Source organism: Culex pipiens, chromosome 1 (assembly GCF_016801865.2).
Source record: "Culex pipiens pallens isolate TS chromosome 1, TS_CPP_V2, whole genome shotgun sequence".
Lineage (NCBI taxonomy): Eukaryota > Metazoa > Arthropoda > Insecta > Diptera > Culicidae > Culex > Culex pipiens.
Window position 1 is genome coordinate 95,849,448 of NC_068937.1, and position 22,544 is coordinate 95,871,991.

The window sequence follows — 22,544 nt, forward strand, 5'->3', positions numbered from 1 at the left end:
TTTACATATCGTGATTCATTTTTCATTTCAATTTACTATTTCTTCTGGACCCTGAATTCAGAACCATCATTGACAGTCATTGCCCCAAGAGTGACTGATATCGTCTGCGTGTCCCAAAAAAATTTTTTTTCTAGATATCCGGTCGTTCCAGTGTTTTTTTATAAGGTTCTATAGAGCTTTATGACGTTTCGCGTACGCACACTAGCGCACCATCTGATTTTGCTGGCCGGACAAAATTTAACCTCAATCTTTTTTGTGTACGTACACGCAATACATGCGCACGTAGAAACCTCTATAAACATACGCAATAGAGATCTCCACGGTTTCTCTCACGCACACCATGATTCTGTGTTAGTATTCGTATTTAAAGTATTGTTTTGGTTTTGATCGATTGTGATTGGCTGAATTTCAAGCAGCTGATTTTGTTTACACTATTTTTACGCAGACATAGGCAAATCGAGTAGACTAGTCGCCTGTAAAAACCAGCTGTTTACCACGTGCTCGTGGTATAACAAAGGACACAGCTGATTTTGACAGACGAATCATTCTACTCGATTTGCCTGTGTCTGCGTGTCACTAAACTCCAAACTAACACACTCTCGCGCGTGGAATTCTCTATGGGAGCGTTCTTTTATTACGTAATGCAGTTAGGGGGAGAGGGGGTGTCGGCGTCTGTTACGAAATGTTACGAAAATTGGGGGAGGGGAGGTGTGATGAAAAATTATGTTACGTAACGCAAAATTTTCATATAAGCACTTATAAAAAATTGCAAAAAGACCTTGAGTTACGCGTGACAGGGGGGTAGGGGGTATCGCTCATCTGTTACGATTTGTTACGAAGAGGGGGGGGGGGGGTCAAAATCCCAAATTTTGCGTTACGTAATAAAAGAACGCTCCCAATACAATAGCTTATAGAGCATTCTACGTGCGTATGTATTGCGTGTACGTACACGAAAATAAAGTGAGGTTAAATTTTGTCAGCCAGCAAAATCAAATGGTGCGATAGTGTGCGTACGCGAAACGTCATAAAGCTCTATAGGTCCTTTAAAAAAAAACTCTAGATATTTATTTAAAAGAAGCCTATGAAAATTTTCGAAAAAATTTTACGACTCTTGTGAGTAAGTCTCCATCAAACTGCCAACACTTCCCCTCGCAACAACAACAACCTCACCTGTCAAAAGTGAAGTGGAGCAGTTTTCGTTTTTTCGCGAGACGACGACGACGGAAAGTCATCCACACACAAGAGAGAAGGAAAAAACGCAGCAAAGTGAAACTTTTTTTCCCCCCCGTTCGATTTCGTGTCATATTTGTGTATTCCTGGTGCAATTTCAACCCGTTTGGAACGTCACTAAAGGTGTAGATTACGGATTATTGTCGCGAAGTGTCGACCGGGGACGGGGAGCAGTGATTTCCGAACACAAGTGCGTGTTGACCTGATTGGGGTTTGGTGAAAGAAAGTGCCCTCCCCTCACACCCCTTTCGCCCGTCGTGTGCCTCCCCGGACCAGCAAATCCCGTTTCATTCCGGAAGAGTGTGTAGTGTGTCCAAATGGTGGTTAGTGTTGCGCCCCCGGGGGTGGTCGCTCCGAGTGTAACCTAGTGGTTCTCGCACGAGGGGAAGAAGGAAAAGGGGAGGGGGTTGGTGGGGGCCCAAGACAGTCACGGAACCCCTTCGAGAGCAAGATGTTTACCAAAAAGTCCAACATCGATCTGAAAAAGTCGACGGCCAAAATCCAGGACAGCAAGAAGGATTCGACGGCCCGGCTGCGGCACCTGAAGACGATTCTTGGTAAGTTCCGGCTGCAAGTTAGGGCACACAACACACCCGGAGAAGGGAATGGGTTGGCCAAATTTACATATTGTTGCTCGCGCACCCACCCCCGCACTCGTCCCGCACCTTCCCAAGTGGTGGTAATGTTGTGGAGTGGCCTTTCTCTGTCGATTCCATCCACGAATACAAAAATACGAACTTGTGAATGACAGTAGGTACACACGCAACACAACTGAATCGGTGTGTGAGGTGTGCGATGTGTTTGTGATTCATCTCGCTGTGTGTGCGGTGTGGTGGCAAAGTTGCCATTTAGTTTGGGGAACCTGTGGGACGAGTTCGATTTGAGGAGCAAGATCTAGATGTTAGATGGGATGCTTACTAGCGGACTCAAAACTAATATTAAATTTAAAACCAGTGAGCTAGGAAGGCACTGTAAAAATTAAGTAAAAGTTTTAAAATATCCTAGTTTTTCCTGCAAAAAACCAAAAAATAAACACAAACACACAACATACAAATGATTATCCGAAATAAATAGACTTCGGACAGTCGTATCAATTTTTTATTTTTATTTTTTATAAGATCAAATATGAGTTCACAGAAAAAACAAACCATCAACTTTAACGACCCAAGGTTCTTTTGTGGTCTCTATTGCAAGTTTCTGCTCGAACCACTTCTCAAGATCGGCTTGCAGACTTGTCTCGTCTTTCCTCGGGCAGAGATCACAATCCGTGCGCCACCGGGATACCATATCCTCGGTTCGTGCGGTCAGCGACGGCACCCCTCAAGGCTCCTGCTTGAGCGCGCTCTTGTTCAGCCTGTATATCAACAGTCTGCCCTCCGTTCTGCGGTGCAGCTATCAGCTGTACGCAGACGACCTGCAGATTTACACATCTGGGCCGGTGTCCGAAATCAACGAGCTGGTGAAAAAGATCAACGAAGACCTGGAAGCCATCACACGCTGGGCGAAGGACAACTGCCTCTATCCGAATCCCAAGAAAACACAGGCAATTGTCTTCTGTCGGAACGGGTCGGTTGAGCCTCAAGAAGACATCGTCTTCAGCGGGGAAACCGTGCAGCTGTCCAGTACGGTGACTAACCTCGGCCTCCAGATGGACAGGAACATGACGTGGACACCTCAAGTGAACGGCGTGGTGCAGAGAGCCTTCAACACGTTGAGAACATTCCGGCGCTTCGCTGCAGTTCTTTCTACGGCGACTCGACGCAAGCTGGTCCAAGCCGTCGTGATGCCCATCTTCACATACTGTGACGTTGTGTACCACCACGGCCTCTCCGCGGCGCTGAAAGAGCAGCTGAATCGCTGCTTTAAATCGGCGGTGCGCTTCGTTTACAACCTCAGGCGCCGCGAAACAACCGCCGCAGTCCGGAACAGCATCTTAGGACACGACCTACTGGCCAACTACCATCTTCAATCCTGCTGCTTCATAAAACGAGGGTACGACGGCAACCTACCAGATTATCTCCAAGAACATCTCGTACACGGGCAACAACAACGAACGCGAAACCTGATCATCCCAAGGCACACTACATCGAGCGGCAAAAGCTTGCTGACAGCCGGTGCCTCCTGCTGGAACCACCTTCCCTTAGACATTAAGCTGAAACCGACTTTCTCGATTTTCAAAAGTGCACTCAAAAGGCACATTCAAGAGTGAACTTTGTTCGACTTAGAGCTAGTGTTTTGAAATTTGTTAGTTTACTTTGGATCAAATGTAAATTTCCGGATAGTTGCTTCCTTGACTTGATATATAGTTCACACTGACAAGTTGCCGTATCCAATAAAACAACAAATTACCAAGGAGTCCGACGCATTTAAAGGAGAGAGCACCCGAACCTCTCTTTACTCCATGGAACCTTCCACCCCTGGATTCGAACTTACGTGTGACGACCTTTGTATTCCGAGTCCAACCGCCGACAAGCGACTGCACCGAAGCAGGCTTGGTTTGGTGATTGTCCTTATACGGGAAAGACGACTGTTACACCTGGAATTATTTAACGGCCTAACAACAACTAAGGCCGAGACCGTCATTTTATTTCCCCTTCCGATGGAAAGCAGGAGCAGATGGGAATCGAACCCATGGTAATACGCTTACAAAGCTCACAACCTCTCACAACGACCCAACATAGGGGGAGAGGGGGTAATATGCACCCCCTAAGGGAAAACTGTGATTTCTCAACCATTACAGCATTACTGTGGAAGAATTTGGTTCGATGTTCTAAAACAACTATTATTCTTCGTCATCCATGTTAAAAAAGTCTTAATAAACCTCAAAATTGTTCGAAAATATCAAATTTCTAAAAACATTTTTGATTCATTTCAAACAACCATGCGGGGCAATATGCACCGCAACATTGGGGCAAAATGCACTACAACAACGGGGCAAAATGCACCGGGTAAAATCAGTTTTCACTAGTCACCACTAGATGACACCGCTGTTTTCAACTAAGGAGCTTCACAGCGGTGCATTTTGCCCCGACCACGCTTTTTGCTGAAAATTTAATTAAAAATGCATTTTTTGATGTTTTTGGACTCATCTATCATCAGAATAATGAAGATTATGGCAAAAACTATTAACCTCAACACTTACAATATCAATAAATGCTTTTTATATTGTCCAAAAATCATAATGAAAGTGCAAAGAAAATTAGATGAAAACACAACATTTTAAAGTTTTGCAAATAACATGAGCTGTTTTTATACGGCGATGCTAAAATTTTCCAGCATGGTTTAGCAATGTTAAGCTTCCAATTTCTATGATTTTTCCCCGGAAAATTCTTCCAAATACCGAGAAAAGCAGGGGGTGCATTTTGCCCCGGGGGTGCATATTACCCCCTCTCCCCCTAAATCGAAGGCAATTATTTATTTTTCCATACATATTTCCAATAGGCGATGCATACATTAAAAAAGCGAATCTAGGTTAGAGAATTATTAAAATCACTCACAAACCAAAACAATCGATTGATGGAAAAATTAGTTAAATATATTATAAATCGTTTTTAGACTTAATTCCAGCTCAAAAAAAGCTTCTTGCATGTACCTTACTAAACCTTCCCTGATATCAATAAAACTGTGTGATGGAAAGTCTTGTGATTTGATTACGAACATCCGATAACACCCGGAAATGTATTACAAAAATCAAAGCGTCCAACCCTACTGCGTTGTGTTAACCGCAGAAAGGATTCTGTGAACGGATCACATATCACAGAATCTACAAGGGGAGGAAAAATGCGTGGACATACCGTACCAAACGCTCCGAATCAGTTGTGGTGGAAATTTGATGAGCTTTCTGCAAAAATGCATGCTACGGTATTTGTCCCTTTTTTGGGCCTACTAAGCAGAGCGCATTTTGAATTTGATGTATTATCAAAAGATGCTAAAGCTCGGACATAATCACATTTTTTGATAAAAATGCTTTATATCGCTGCATAAGACCTAATACCCCATTCGCACGGGCTACTTATAGCCGTTTTTAAAATGTGAACAAGGTTTGAACTCATACAACTTTGACAGATAAGTTTATAAAAAATGTTATAACCGGCTATAATTCATCCGTGCGAATGGGGTATACAAACTAAAACATTATTTGTCCCTATTTTGGGTCTATTGCTCCTAGGATCCGACCTTCAATGTGCCTATTTTCGATTCCGATTGGTTGAAATCTTCGAAGTACGTGGCGAACTTTTTCAGCGCGTGGTACAGCTTCAAAAATTTGATTTGCAAACATGCTAAATCATTGTGGCTATATTTAAGCCACAAATCAACATTAGAACGACAGTAAAATTACGTTAAATTACGTGCATAATTTATATCGTTCATTTATAATTTTTGAACTTAATTAAACATTTGTTGTATAGCCAATCAATAAACCCGCGAGGAAGACTGTAACATGTGAAAAGCGCACACACATGGTCACATTTTTTATAAGTGTCAAATAGACTGAAATAGAACCATGCTCTCCGAGATGAACGAAGTAACTTCTGCAATGGGATTGTGCAACCCACCAACAAAAACATATTGCCGGTGTATGGAGATTCGGGGGAAGGCTCTCATTCGTGTGCCGAGAGATGCAGGCCGTGACGCTGAGTGTCAACAAGCGGTTAGCAACAGTGGTGAAAATTTTGGACCTAATGGGAAACTAGCAATTTGCCACGAAAAAGTTTGCAAGTGATATATTTATTACTTCATTTCTAATTTAAGAAAAAAGTAAATTATTCTTGCACACCAAAATAAACATAATGACAGCATATATCATTCTCAAGTGGCAGATTCCTGCCACATTCGGTGAAATGTACAATTTTGTTAAATTATGTTTGGTAGACCCAATTTAGGTACTAGGCCCAATACATAATACATAATTTAACCCTCTACAACAGGCCTGCCCAACGTCCGGCCCGCGGGCCGGATCCGGCCCGTGAAGCAATTTTATCCGGCCCGCGACCGCTTTTCAAAATAGTTCTATAACTGGCCCTTTAGACTGTTCATGAAATATTGAATAAATAAGTTTAGTGTCCAAATTAAAAAAAAAAAAAATTGAGATCAAATGTTAATTAGGAACATTAAGTTTTATTTTTGCTTCACAAATTTTCAATATTTGCTAATTCAACTTATTATTTGGCTATTGCTTTTGCATTTTTAAACATGTTTTTCTTCAAATTCAAACATTCTTTATGTTCGAAATCATTTCTTATCATTTCTATATTGGTATTTTCAGAATCAATTAGTAAACTGCAAAATGACGCAAGAAATAAAATGTAAAATTTGTGAAATATCTGTATGAAAAAACTTGGATAGTTGTCTAAAAAGGTAAAGAAGGACACTCAATTGAAACTTTAATCAGTTTTTATTGTTTTTTACTTGAGGAACTTGATTAAATTAAATAAATGAGTGAACAAGCAATTATGTATTTTTTCAAAACAATTTTTCAGTGATATAGTTTCGTTTGACAAAAGGTTAAAAAAGCAAATTGAGGTTAAAAAAGCAAATTGACCATACTTAAAATGAAGATTGCTGCAAATATTTTTAAACATTGAAAAAAATCCCAAAATGAGTCAAGAATTCAGGGAGCAACACTATATTTTTTTCATAAGTTTTGAAATTCAAAGAATAGCGAATTGAAAACAATTCAATATATTATTCTCTACTTTGTTTCAATTTTTGCGTTTTTAAAATAATTTTAAAATATTTTTGCAAAATATTTGAGTGAAGGTGCACGACAACGCATAACTGTATTTTTGTAAAGAAGATTTGCATCCAAATTTCGCTTCAATAAATTTTATCATGCCTCATTGATATTTTTTGTATTTCTGTGTTAAGGAAATTAAACTGTAAGAAACTTGCAACGACCAATTAAATTTGAATGTTTTTAAACAGTTAATGATATCAGGGTATATAATTTAATTTTAAACAAATAAAAATATATCAACACCAGTTTTGGAAGTATTTTTGAATTTCTTTTTTAAAATCAAGATATATTTATCATATTTGCAACACTATTTATTTATTTGTTTGCTTACAACCTAACCCCGCCTCTAGACGGGCTTCGATCAACAAAAACCGCCAAAAATACATTTTTCAACCAATTTTTGATCTTTAAAAAGCATTGGAAAGATGGACTCTTCAAATTTTAGGGTTGGAAGTTTGGCTTGTTTAATGTGACTTAACTAATGTTTTAAAAAAATGTAATTTTTTATGTTGAAATTTTTGTAGTGTCCCAGATTTTGCCTCAACGCATTTTTTTACAATTTAAATGATGATGGTGCCATTCTATAGCATAAAATGTGAAAAACATGCAAAAAATTGAAAAAGTGGCTGTAAAAACGTGAAAAAATTAGATAGGCAAAATGTAATTATATTAGGTGGTAGAATAGGCCAAATACTACCAAAAACAAACATAAACTACACAAGATAAGTGCAAATTAAAATACTAAAAATTAAACAAGAAAAACATAAAACAAATGAAGTAAAGTTGCTCAAAATAAAATTGATTAACACGGGAAAAATAAAAAAAAACATCGAAAAAAAATTGGGCAGGGTTAAAGTAAATAGACATACTGGCAGCCAAACACCACATCTAGAAAACTCGTTCAATAAACCACAACAATCCAAGATGTATGTAAATGTGGCTCGATGCAAACACCACAACATTCAGATGGAATGAAGATGAAGAAAAAACCTGATTGTTTCTGGATACCTATTCGCACCTATTTCCCATACCAGGGAGAACCCACGCTCATGGAAAAGGCAAAAAAACACTAACACATCCGCCAAGTGTAAGTAAAAGCTGGATGCCGCTCCAGAATAGCTTTGCACAGGTGGGGTGAAATGTGGGTGGCGAGATGCTGTGGAAAAACCATAAACAATCGAATGCATTTGACTGGAAAAGCTCGCATTTATGCTTCAGATGTTGTGATGCTAATTACAAATACCAATTATTAAAATTACACGACTGTAGGTTTAAGTTTTTAATCTGAGTAATTAGTTACACACAGAATAAAAAGTTACAAGCAATGTTTCATTCTGTGCGTACATCGTGGAGCAAGAAGCTCCACTTGCAGACTCTTCTGTTTGCACTGGAACTGTGTACAGTTAGATCCAGGCTAACCAAACCTGAACCAAACCATATAGTTGCTACTTCTTGTTGGTGTGTGCCCGCAAGTGAAATACAGTAGTAGCCTTACTTACTTACCACACCACCGTCAGGTCTAGCTTGGCAGACACGAAAGGCAAGAATATTGAACTCTCTAAAGTAACAAATTGGTTTAAAATTCATCGCACATTTGCAACAACCTGTTGCGCCGATCGATTTCACCCGGATTTGGCCCTTTTGAACTTGTTTCTGCTGTTTAGTTCGTTGAACAATGATTTAGACACGACTGTTTTTGAAAAACAAATGGACAAAGCAAACACATGATTTACTTTTTACTATGACTGTTATCTTCTGTTACTAGCAAATACAAACATACCGCTGGTTTCAAGCACTATCAAATAATCAATACTGAAATAATTAATGTTACTATGGTTAGAGTGTTTGAAATCAACCAAATACGATAAGATAAGGCAGATTATAATTTTATTTAAAAGAAAAAATGAATACGAAAAAAGTATTCAATTTATGGTTAAATAGTGACTCTCCCTGGGCCTTGTAAAGTCAAGGGGCATGATTTGATCCTAGTGCATTAGTTAAAATTTGGGTATACATTCTTTTTTATAAGCACTATGGACACCACTTCATGCTACGAGAACTCGCTTTGTCGCAGCCCCAGGGCTTAAGCGTTGACCGATAAGCTGTCTTCGTGAACTAGGTAGTTCTCCGATAGTGAAAATATCACAATTGCACAAGACACCGCTGCTTCTGTGACTTTTGCACTATCACAATGTGGGATTTAGGTGGGACTTTAGGATAGTACAATTGATTTGTTGCTTAGCATTAGCATTTAAATTAAATCTGTGTCCTTTCCAAATCTATTTGATGTTAAAGTTAGTTGCAATTGTAAAGTAAGAGTAATGCTGTCAATAAACTTTGATTGATGTAGAATACTAGGCAATCTTTTATGTCAAAATGTCCATAGAGTCTCGATCAATCAATAATGTAATGATATCGGACAAAATTCGTTGATCTGTTGAACTAACGGTTTTCGGATTATGGTTGTATTGACCATTGTTGCGAATCGAGGAACTACGGATCTTTTGACGTAAATGGTCATTTCTTTTTCAACTCGCGATTTCTATCCTATTTGTATATCAGTTCACAAATTTTTATTGTTTTTTGATAGAAGTAGTACTGCAACAGTTAAAGGAACGTTTAGTTTTGAACATTAAGTTTAGAGGATTTTAGATTAAAATTTAGATTTTCAATCCAAAGTAGTTAGCAAATGAGTATTTGGACTCAAATCAATAATTGAATAAGTTGGACTTATGAATAACACACAACTGTGCATTTATTCTAGAGTCAGATCCATACAGCGTCAGTGTTTATTTGGTCGAAGTGTACTACAGTCGACTCTCTGGCTGTCGATCTTCTCGATAGCAATATTGCTCCTGCTGTCAATAATTTTTTCAGTCCCTTCAAGAAGCTTGCTTTGATTTTTCGTTCTATAATTTGATAACTCCCGCTCTCGACGGTCCCTTTAATATCGACAACGAGAGAGTCCACTGTAATTCATTGGCAGATCTGATTCTAGTTGTAATGTACGACAAGACTACTGACGGACGTGACAGGACGAGGGCCCAGTTTAGAGATTTCGACATCAACGATGTGCGGCTAAACCACCCTCCCAAAAAAAAAAAAAAAAAAAAAAAAAAATGGTTAAATAGTGACTCTACTACTTTTAAAACATTTGAACATTTCTTTAGTTCTTCTAATACAATCAATTTTTATCTTTTTTTTTTCTTCTTCTTTTCTTTTCAGAACATGTGGACACCGAGGAGGCAAAGAATCTGTTTGAAGCCAACTACAGCCATGTGTACTACATCCTGTACGACACGTTCGTCCAGGCCGAAACCAATCTGCGCCAACGAGGTAAGATCTTGCCTTTTTTTAAACAAAATAAAAAGCTCCAAAATTCACACCCAGCAACACTTCGCTTTCAATGTCAAGTCCAGATCAGCAGCGTGGTGATGTTGACTGTGTGGTGCTTCCATAATGCCCTCCTACTTAAATTGAGCGTTAGCTAGCGTTTCGCGTTTGCGGAACTTGATTCGAGGTTACGGTGTACGTAACTAAATTGATACTTTAACTTTTTTTTAATTAGAATTTCATTTGATTTTTGTAGATGTTTAATCGTTCAATACCTTGAGTATTAACCCTTTATCAAGATCAGCTCACCTCCAAAAATATAATAAAATGCGACAAAGCGAAAATCAAACAACAACCACAACAAAATTAATTCACACCTATGTATTTTCTCCACCCGCACGGAACCGCAAATCGCAAATCTGCGCCCAGAACTATCGTTCCATATCGGTAAGTGCTGCTGTTGGCTTCTGCGGGGGTGTCCGATTCTCTTCTTCTTTTTCCACATTCGACCTGTTATTGGCTTGTTTGATTTCGAATGTTTGAGTGTCGTTAACCCGCTGCTGCTCTTTTTTGGTGTACTGACGCCAAGCTTAATTGTTCGAACTTTTGTTTGCGCTGTTTTGTCTCTAATTATTTTGCAGTTCTTTATTTTTCGCATTGAATGCTGTCCGTGCTTGCATGATTCTGGAGAGTCCAGCTCGAGCTGATTGTCCCACAGCAAAATAAGACGTAATTTCAGACTTCATCAACTTTATTAATAATTTAAACAATCTCCTATAATGTATATATGTTGCCATATAGAGTATAGTTTAAATTTTTATTCCAAGCGGTAGAAATAAATTAATTCTCTCGATTTTTTTGTGATTATTTTCATACATACTAAAAGCATAAAAACAAAGAATGATTTTCGATAATCCGATTGTTTTAATCCTTGCAGGCTTGATGGCTCATGACCCAAAAATCAAAATTTTGAAAACAAGCCTATGTTTTCTTATGGTCCTCAAAATCATTTTCCCATCATTAGATTTTTTTTTTAAATTCAGGCCTTATAGGGTTAAAGAACAAAAAAAAAATGTAACAAAGAAACAGTTGCGTCTTTCAATTATGAAAAATTTGGTACCCAAACATGTATAGGTAAGGCTACCAACTGTACGGATTTTTTCCTTACCGTAGGGATTTTCGACCCTCTTCGCGGATTTTTAACAGGCCGGAATTTTTGTACGGAATTTTTCGCATTTTTTGAGGAAACCCCGGTAAATTATACAAGTTATCTCTTCAAAAACCGTTCTGACAGTTAAATAAAAATGTCTAATCGGCAAAAACTTTGGCCAAATCAAAAAGCAGTTCAATTTTTAAAAAGTTGTTAAAATTCCGTACAAATCCGTATTATGTGAAAAATTCCGTGCAAAAAATTATTTTCAAAGTTGATTATCAACAATTGTTTTTTTTTGTTTTTATTCCTTGCAAAACATTCCTTGCAAAACATTGAAAGATCCAAAGGCTTTCTAAAGCTTGTGAAAACCTGTGAACATTTGAATTAACAAATCTAGAGTTTTTATAAGACCTATAAGCTATTTTGTTTAACATGTTAGGACCTTTTCAGTAAAAACTCTAAAAATGTTTTCGTGAAAACACTTTGAACGATATTAGAGACTTGGCATTTCGTAAATTTTTAAATGTTTAAAATGGAAGATCATAAAAATGTGATTCAGCAAATCACGGTTTATTTTGTGAATATTTTTAAACGTGCAACGCACTTATGACTACTCTGATAGCAAAGTGAAATTTGTAAGTTGCAAAATCGACATAGTTTTGTATTTTTATTTCCCAAATTCCAAATTTATCGAAGTAATTCCCTGGCAGTTTTGTTATACCATGGTGTCATATCGACAAAATGTACGGATTTTCGCTCAGCAAGAGTTGTTATCGCAGTTTCAGTGAAAAAAAGTTGATTTTTACCCGTTTTCGTCATTTTTCCGTTTGAACCGCGCACGTCGGAAAACCCAGTTTTTATGTTCAAAAAATCATATCTCAGAATTGTGGTTATTGTGGTTATTCGCAATTTTTGGATATGTTTTGTAAAATATTTTAAGGAATCAGGGAAGCTCTTTGGTCCCGAGTCCTTCAAATTAGCAAATGAAATAGGACCTTTTCATAGGACCTTTTCAAATATTCAGCTAGCTTTTTCGAACCTCCACCTATTTTTCCTTAGAAGCCCAACTAATACCCTTTCTTTTGAAATGTGCCGCTCTAAAATTGGTTCAGCCGTTCCGGAAATGTTTTTTGAAAAATGTGCTTTTTGCGAAAATCGACGAAAAATGCAATTTTTTGGACCACCCTATTCCGGATACGAGCACCCGAATCGCCAAACAAAAAAATACGGGTCAAAGAACCCCCAATCCAAATTTGAGCCAAATGGGAGCAATTTTGATTTGGAGACTTCCTGTTTGACGTGGAATGTTGTATTTTGAAATAATTTTCTGATATGTTTGGCAAAGTTGTAGGTTTCGATGAGGACTATTCTGAGGACTGAACTAACATTTTCTTCACATTTTTTTTAACAAGAATATTTTTTCTTTGAAAGATAGACTTTTTGACAAGTTTTAATTAAATTTGCAATCGAAAGATACAATTTTTTTGATAAAGTGCACTGTTTTCGAGATATACCAATTTAAAGTTAAATTTTAACTGAAAATTCCAGTTTTTCCATTTTTTAAATAGTGTTCATGATTGTCCTTTTCCGAAAAAGGGCGTTATAGTGGATATTTGACCTTTTTGCCTTTCTTACAAAAGAAAGCTTTAAGGTTTGCTTTTAGAAAAACGCTTTTCTCAGAAATCTTAAAAAATTCGTGCGTGGCAAGGAATCGTCCCAGGAAAAAATCCTATTACTAAATTGAAGGTTTAGATGCGCTCTTTCGATTGAATTTTGGCCCGAAACCCGGAACTCAAAGTCTGATTTTTGAGAGCTCTTTTCCTGAAATACTTGAGCGATGTCTGTATCCGCTCTTAAAAATTTGTGTCTTCCATCATTGGAAAACCGCTCGTAAACCCACAATTTTTATATTTCAGATTTGTAGCCGTGAGGTCGGAGACGAACCTTTTTATTTTTCGATTCACAATTTTCGACCAGTAAATGTGGACAAAGCCATTTTTAGAGGTATTTTTTGGACTATTTTACAGATAACACTATCAAATTAAAAGAATTCAGTTTCAAACAAAAAGCCATTCGAAAACATGCGCCATAAACTGCTTGGGCCCAAAATTTGAAGCTTTTCCAAAATTTATTTCCAGGGATATAACCATATTAGTGTTTTACGTCTTATTTTTACCCTATTTTTTGGTTTTATACAAAATCATATACTGAACATCAAATTCGAAGTCCCGGCTCGTTCTCGCTCGAAAGATCGACAAGTCGTCAAGTCAAAGCATAAACGCAAGCACATTTACGCTTGCGCGTTTTACGCTGCGCGTGAAAGTGTTCTTGCTGGCTTCTTCTAATAGATCGACAAAGTGCAATATCGACACATATTTTTTTTAGGTAATCATAAACTAACATTAAAGACTGAGTACCCTTTTTTTCTAATAATGTCAATCTTAAATGTTTTCCTTAATTAAATTTAAATATCTTGCGACCCATAATGTACCTCAGAAATTAAAAAAAAAAATGGCATTTGAGGTTTAGCATAAAAATATTTGAAGCTTTAGGTCAAATTCTCACTGGGTGGTATCATTATGTTTCTGAAAAATTTATTGCACCAATATATTTGTCGGAGTTTCATCATTTTGTAAGAAAGGCTCTATTTCACCTCTGGTGATATTAAATCGGGTTTTGAAATGTTAATCTTGGTTCCAACATTTAAAAAATATTTATTTTAGAAAATATCATAGAATGTAATCATCCCAAATGTTTGATTTTTCATTATATTGAAAATAATACCATTAGTTTCCGATATACTAGTACTAGGAAATAAAAAGGATGTTCTTCTATTTCTTTTATTTGCTGTATTTCAGCAACTGTATTTTATAATTTATAAAATTAGAGTGGCTATGTCCTGAAACGGTGCATTATATCAAAAAAATCTGTAAAGAACTTTTCGATTGCAAATTTAATTTATTATTAAAAACAGGAAAAAAATCGGAAAAATATATAAAAAAAACAAAATTTGCGGTTTTTGTCCCTTAAATCATGCATCCATATTTTTTATTTATATGGATTTTGGGAAATTGTTTTTTTTTTGGTTAAAAAATATTAAAAACCGGCAAAAAAAGAATTTCCGTCTTAACAGTCCTCATTTTTGTATGGACAGCTGCCAAAATTGTATGGGTGACCCGAAGACACAAAATGGCTTCTTTGGTCATAGGGAAGGACCCCACAAAGTTTGCATCAATTCAAACATTATATTTAAAAAATCGGATTTGGTGGAAAATTGCTCATATCCATAAAAAAGATTTTACAAAAGTGCGTAATCCAAAACAATTGCTGCACCATTTTGCCGACAGGTGGGGAGGTCTCGCCCAAGTTTGCCCAAGTGTGAGACTCTTGTAGGAATCAATTCCCTGCAACTTTATCAAAGGGTGCACAAAGGTCGGAGTCGTTATCCTTTACAAACTTCAGAGTTGTCCTTAAAAAAAGTGTTTTGAAACAATTCGAACATCTGTTGCTTGGTGTCCTGATCAATTTGATGTTAGGATCATCAATCCTTAGGAAAACTTTCCCAATTTTAAAGCATAATGGAAATAACGGTGAAAATGCTAAAAAGCTCGCATCAAAAAACAATTTTTATTACATACAAATTATTTACTCTATGAAGGAATTAAATATTCAAATAACCAACGATTTCCCCCTTTTCTCACCATCCTCTCAAAACAGTTCACAAAACCCACCGCGAGGAGCTGGACGGTTCGCTGTGGCTGCTCAACAAGATCCTGTGCCTGCTGCCGGAGCTGGTCGCCCGCCGCTGGCAGGTGCACTCACTGGGCCGCATCCTCGCCAAGCTGCTCCACTACGGCAACAGCGTCAAGTTACGGCGCGAGGGCGTTCGCTACTTCCTGCTGTGGTACCAAGCCCTCGGGGATAATGCTCCACCGTTCGTGCACGGGATGTTCACCGAGCTGGTCCCGGGGCTGACGGTGCCCCAGAAGGGAAAGACGGGGCCGCTCGCGCTGGACTCGGAGTTTATCGCTACGGACGTGCTGAATCACCCGAACATGAAGGGTGAGTTGGGCGGGTCGGTGTTTCACGACACCGGAGCCCATCCGGTCAAGTCGCCGGAGATTCAGCCGTTGATTCCGCCTAGTTCGCACGAGAGGACGGCGGCGCCGGATCCGCGCGATGGGCTTGAGATCCTGCTGGACTGTATGGTTCAGTCGTGTGGATGTTTGAAGTGGCGGGACAATAATCCCCAGAAGCACATCCGGACGTTCAACTTTCTGCTGAGCAGGTTTCGGGAGCAGTACTTGCCGGTGTTTTGTCCCAGTTTTGACTACTCGACGTCGATTTACGAGCCGAAGATGGATCTGCCAGCGATGCGTAACATTTCCAAACGGGAGGAAGTGATGAGTTCGTGCATTGTGGTATTGGTCATTTGGATTGCCAAATACACCCACGAGAGGCACATTAGCACCAAGTTGGACAACGTGCAGATCGACGAGGACGCGATTGGGGAGAACTCATCGCTGCTCAGTAATTTGGGGTACACGCAGACGCAGCTGGTGCGTGATGTGCTGTATTCCAGCCGAGATACGGTTAACTTTGTGCACGAAATCTACCGGCAGGCGTTTCTGATGTCGTTCACCTCCAAGAGTCAGATCGAAGCGATGCGGATCGCCATCTCGGTGTACCGCGACTGGATGAGTACGATTCCACCGCCACCGTTTCTGCTGGAACCGGACACCAGTGAGGCATCGCTTTCGGGGAGTTCCAGCGAGTTGCAGCCGAATAGCGGAGGTCGCCCGGTAAATCAACGACTGCGAACCGATTCTTACCTGGGAGCAATCTCCAAGGAGAACGTCATGATCAGAGCCGGGCTGCAGAACGTCCTGCAGGTGTTTGTGACCAACGCAGTGAACGTGTTCATGGTCAACACCGCCAACCTGAACTTACATTTCCAGTCAAAGGCGCACAGCGATGGCTACGTTACACCGCTGGACGAGCAGACCGACATCTGCAAAAGGGTACTTAACATCTACCGCACAATGGTCATGAAGACCCGCATGGAGGCCAAAACGTGGGAACAGCTGCTGCTCGTGCTGCTGCAGGTAACCTCGGTCATCCTGCAAAACTCCCCACCAAACGCCAAGAAGAACAATCTCGGCGGTCGCCTCGCCCAACCCATCTTCCAAACGCTGATCGTGACTTGGATCCGCGCCCACACAAACGTCGTCGTCAACCCGGGTCTGTGGGACAAGTTCCTCAAGGTCCTCTCCTCGCTTACGCACCGCGAAGAGCTGATCGTCGAGTGGGACAAAACAATGCAAACGTTGACGCGAGTCCTCGCGCGGCAAGTCTACAACATCAACCTGTCGGATCTCCCGCTCGATCGGCTCGCAGAGCAGAAGGGAAAACGAAAGCGCGGCACGCCCTCCAACTGGACGCAAAACTCGATCGCTAGCCAGGGTGACCGCCCGGACAGCATCGGCAGCGGCGCGGCCGGACAGTGCAATAACAGTAACAAGGTCTCGCTGGAAGATGGCACCGGGGAGGTGCGCGTCTCCTCGACCAGTCACGTCCGAAGCATTCCGGGAACTCCGTCCCTCAACCGAAGCTACAGCGAAGGAAGCTTGGCACCGTTCCGGAAGTCGCGCGCCCGGCGGAGAGTTCGCAACAAAACCAACGGACAGCACCACATGACGGGGCTGCCGATGACGGTGGAACACTCGCTGAACCGGATGCTAACCAACAACTCGGGACTGAGCATTAGCAGCGAGAATCTGGAAGTTTCGCGGTTCTCGCACTGTGACGAATCGATTCTGCTGGGACCGCCGCCGACGGCGACACTTCGACGAGCACTATCGCTGGACTCGATCCGACCTTCGCCGGGCAAGACTCGTGGTGGTGGAGTTGCCGCGGGGACCGACAGCGATAGTTATCGGTGCGGCTCGCGAAGTCCTTCGCCGACGGCTTCGAGTGGGATCGAGAGCGGGTCGATCAAGGATTCGCCTATGCAGATTGACGTGCTGACGGCGGACAGTTCGAGCATTGACACGCAGGATGAGAACAATGTGTCGGCGGATAGGAGGTCGATACTGTCTGGGGGGTCGGCTCGTGGATGGTTGCCGGACGTGGCCGCGGTGATGTGGCGTCGGATGCTGGGTGCGCTGGGGGATGTCAATAAGATATTGAACCCGAAGCTGCACGCGCAGGTGTTTCAGTATTTGGTGAACATGACGGAGAGCTTGATCAAGATCCGGATGAACCAGGGCATTTCCATGGACGGTCAGCCGATTCCAACGCCGATGAATCTGGTGCCGCCGATCGCGCTGGTTGCGCCGTGGTGTTACGGTGCGCTTACTTTGGACGGACAGTACAGTCAGGGTAAGCTGTACGCCATGCAGCTGCTTTGTACGATCGTACGGAGTGGAGCCTGCCTGGGAAGCAATCAACTTCCGCTGTTCTACCACGCGCTACATCAGGCGTTGTCTGGGGAAGATCGGGCAATGGCTTACACTGCACTACGCTACCTTGGAGGACCACGATTCCTGAGTTTGCTCCTTCCAGGACATTCGCTTCTTCTGCTGGACCTCGTTCACGCCTCAACCATCGTACTAACTTCTTCAGAAACCGGTCCCCATGCTCCACGAGCCCAAGTAGCCGGTCTGCTAGGATCCCTGCTATGCTTCCCGAAGACCTCCCTCCCCGGACCGGTTCTCCAACCTTCCGAGCCCAACATCGACCTGATGGAATGTCCCGACCTGCAGGAGCACGTACTCAACGTCGTTCTGCGCTGCGCTCGTCGCGAACCCACGGCTAAAGCGCGCTCCATCGCCATCGCCTCGCTCGGCCAATGGATCCTGCAAAATCTCACCAATCCGTCCAGCGCGCAGGTGTCCACGGGTAACGGCGATGGCGGCAGCAGCGGCACCTTCAAGCAGCGTATTCCTCAGTATCATTCCAGTTCGAACGCGCTGCCGCATCGCGAAGAATTCCCCGTCAATCCACGCATTCGGGAAGCATTCCAGGTGATTCTGCAGGCGCTTCAGTTCAAACATCGAACCATCGCGCGACTTGCGTCGGAGACACTTAAACTGTGCGCCGAAAAAGGTCGTCGAATCGAACGGATCGATCGGCTCCCGCAGCTCATCATCGACACGATCTGCCTGTCGCTGGAAATCCAGAACGTCCCGCACCCGAAGGACTCGGACAAGACGGTCATCACGTCGCTGCTGCTGACGCTCGGTGAGTTCTGCATGTCCTTCTCGGTGGACACGCTGCAGCGGCCAAAGAGTTCCGACTCGGACGAGCCGCTCATTCAGGTGGTGTTCAAGGTGTTGTACAAGATCGCGATGGGCATTCACAACGGTGAGCGGATCAAGCTGTTCACCACGGACGAGGACTTTGACATGGCGATAACGCTGGACGACGTGCGCGAGCAGAGCTCGGACGCGACCTATCAGACGTCGGAGTCGATCGCTGGCTGTCAGTCGGCGATTCGGCTTTGTGCCAAGACTGTGGCGATGCATTTGATAACGAACTTGGGACACTTTCCGATGGGAATCGGTGCGACGAGGTTGAGTTCGCTGGTTGATGAGCAGGACGATATGACGGGGGCTGGTACAGGGGGTGTGGGTAGCGTTCCGATTACGACGCTTCAGCGGGAGAACTCGGTCATGAGCAATAGAGATTCGCTCGAGTTGGGACCTACGCAGGTGTTGGCTTCGCCGAACTTGCAGCTGCTGATGCTGAGTCCGGAACTTGTGGCGAGCTTCATTGAGTTGTCCGCGTTGAAGCTTCCTGGCGGTGGGGCTACCGCTGGGCTTGTAACCGCAAATCGACAGGTTCGTCTGCTGCTTCGGGATCTCAACGGGAAGGCTTGCTGGGACGCTTCGATTCTGTACCGGGAACCAACTCCAATTGTGGAAGACACCAGGTACCACTCGCCGTCCGTGGACAAACACAACTCGACATTCCAATTCCGCACGGGAGGCGGCTCGAACCGGATGTTTGCCGGTGCCGTCGCTTCCATCGATCCCATGATGTCCACGGTGGGACTCCCGATCGCACCTCTTCGACACACGCTCCGACACAGGCCGGTCCACCAACTGCCGGTGGCGAAAGATCTCGCCCCGGACTTGGACCAGCTGGACGACCTGCTGCAGTACATCGGGTACACCAGCCCGGAATGTTTGGACGTAAACGGATCCCCGCTGAACACTGCTGGACCGTCCCCGTTGGGGCCACATCTGGAAGCTCAAACCATCTCGATCATTCTGAACCAACGCGCACTGGAAACGGAATACGTTGCACGACAGAACGCCGGCATCGTTGGCCTCCTCGGAGAATCCCCAGCTTACTGCTTCGGAGGTTCCGTCGGGTACACGTCCTTCATCGACGACAACGCTCCCCCGGCCACGTTCGGTTCCAGCGGAACGCTCGCCGCCAGCAAACACAACACATCCTCCGGAAGTCATACCAGCGTCGTCTCGAACGGAGACAAACCATTCCAATTCGGACGAATCCTGTTCAGCCAGCTGGGTCTGGCCGGCTGGGAACGACGCAAGCGGACTCACCTGCTACAGCGAACCGACAAGCTGCTCCGCGAGCTGCGCAACCTGGACAACCAAAAGTGTCGCGAAACGCACAAAATGGCCGTTATTTACGTGGCCAACGGGCAAGAAGACAAAAACAGCATCCTGAGGAATTCCTGCGGCAGCAGCACGTACGAGATGTTCGTGTCGGCGCTCGGCTGGGAGGTCGAGCTGGAGTCGCACAACGGCTTTTTAGGCGGTCTCCCGCGGCAGGGTTGTGGCCAAACCGCGCCGTACTACGCCACTCCGTTCCTGGAGGTGATCTACCACGTGTCGACGCGCATGCCGTCCGACACTCCAGAATCCATCCTGAACAAGACGCGCCACCTCGGCAACGACGAGGTCCACATCGTGTGGAGCGAACACAACCGCGACTACCGGCGGGACATTCTGCCGACGGAGTTTTGCGACGTGTTGATCGTGATTTATCCGCTCAAGAGCGGCCTGTTCCGGGTGACGGTCAACAAGAAGCCGGACGTGCCGTGGTTTGGCCCGCTGTCGGACGAGGTCGTTGTGGGCGGTTCCTGTTTGGCGAGCTTGGTGCGCGCCTCGGCCATCAACGCGAGTCGTGCCAAGAGGACGGCCCTGTCGCTGTACCAGCAGTAGTGAGTATTTTTTTTTAATTTCGAGTTGAACAAACTAGATTTTACGATCATTCTCTTCCCACAGCTACGAGGAGCGCAACCGCTCGTTGGAGACGGTCTCGATGCGGCACAAGGAGAGCAACACCTTTGAGGACTTTACGGCGCGCATTTTCAGTCCCATTCCGCCGCAGGGCACGGTCACGGCCGGAGGCGGCAACCCTGCAGGATCTACGACCGGCAGTGCTCCGCTGGCGGCTGCACTGATTGATCATCACAGCCGGACGTCCTCCAAGAGTGAGTTTGGTACCTTACTAGTTGACCTTAAGGTCGTTCTAACGGGTTTTCTTTCTCTTCCAGCCTGGATCCACCACCCGGAGATGGTAGCGACGGCCCGCGAAGTAACGCAAGCCACCGTAATGGCGTCCGTTTCGTTGGATCAACCCTCGCCGCGTCCCCTCCGCAAGCTGCATCACCCGTTCAAACCACAGGCTTCGAAAGCGCTGAAACCGCTGGTCACCACAGCACCAACCCCGTCCTCAAACCCTCCCCTGGGTCATCATCACCAGCACTACCCATCAACTGCGTCCGCCTCAACGACCATTTCCGCCTCCGGAACGCCCCCGGACAGTCCGACACTGGCGCACGCCGGCGGCCGCAGCACCAAGTTCAAATGAGACTGGTGGTAGCTTCTGGCCAGTTCCAGTAGCGAGGAAGATCTGTACAGCGCGGTGGCGACCGGCGTGAAACACCCGTTGATGGAAAAGGTTGGTATCTCCACGTGCTTCTGCGGAAAGTAGTTCTTTTTTGTTGATGTTACGCGTTGGCAGCGAATTGAGCCCGGTCTTTTTCAATTCTCTATTAACAAATTGTTAGCTTTAACGAAAAAAATGAAAACTATTTATTGCACAGATACACACACAGCAAGTAATAATCAAAACTTACAATTGTGAAAATGAACCCGCGTCCATTATGTTTTACATTTACTTTTATTATTGTATTATTTGTCCAGTTTTGTTTGATTTTATGACTCATTTTTAAGCTTTGTTGTATTTAATATAATATATTAACTTATCAAACGCCAGAATGTTGGCAGCTTTCCGTCAAAATATCTTCGTTAGTCCGTAAAATAACTTAAACGCACTCCAACATCAATCAATGATCACACCACACACACTCAAGTAAAAAAAAACCCGTCTTGTACTTGACAAGTATTAGGCAAACGCGTTTTGCAAACTCTTAAAAAAAAACTTCGAGTAATAACAGCAAGCTAACAAACCAACAGAAAGTGAAACGGCACTTTGTTAAATAAATTTTCGCCTTTCTTTCATCTCAATCGTTATTTATTAAAAATCAAAAACAAAAAAGTACAGTTAGACAGCTAAAAATGCAAACGTAAGATTAAAACTGTTTATTACCTAACTTATGATGATAACAAAACGAAACAAAAAACAGAGAAAGGAAGAAAAGTTTAACCGTAGACTAGGCTGATTAATTATATAACTTATACATACAAGAGAGAAGGAAAAGAGGAACGATTCTATTTAGTAACACGATTGGTGGCAGAAGAATAGATAAGCATGAAAAGAAAATGTACACATTTTTTGATACGAAATGGTTTTTTCGAATGAAGTAGAAACAAAAACAAACAAAAAATAGAGAGCTCGAATGTGGTCAGTTGAACAGCAGCAGCAAGGAATTCAGTTATTATTGTCTTGTTAATTTTTTCACACCCTCTAAACTATATCAGAAAAAAGCAAAAACGTTGAACATTCGCCACAAAGAAAAGCAAACAAACAAAAAACAGTTCTAAAATTGAAAAGTCTCTAACAAACAAGTGAAATAAAGACGCATTTGAATGTGCTGAATAAAATTGCGACTGTTGTTTTAATTAATATTTTTTTCTTTATTTTTTACAG

The 22,544-nt window shown here is 42.8% G+C and overlaps 1 protein-coding gene across 2 annotated transcripts; it reads left to right on the top strand.

Annotated features, from left to right (window-relative positions):
* The first annotated feature begins 1,214 nt into the window (after positions 1-1,214).
* LOC120428724 (probable Rho GTPase-activating protein CG5521) lies at positions 1,215-22,502 on the top strand. 2 transcript variants are annotated; one of them, XM_039593797.2, is made up of 6 exons: positions 1,215-1,787; positions 10,193-10,303; positions 10,730-10,747; positions 15,171-20,649; positions 20,714-20,922; positions 20,986-22,502. In XM_039593797.2, the coding sequence occupies exons 1-6, from the start codon at positions 1,682-1,684 to the stop codon at positions 21,300-21,302; spliced, it is 6,240 nt and encodes a 2,079-aa protein (XP_039449731.1). In that variant the 5' UTR covers positions 1,215-1,681; the 3' UTR covers positions 21,303-22,502. The 2 variants fall into 2 exon arrangements, with proteins under 2 accessions (XP_039449731.1, XP_039449732.1); XM_039593798.2 differs by lacking the exon at positions 10,730-10,747.
* Positions 22,503-22,544: the final 42 nt, after the last annotated feature.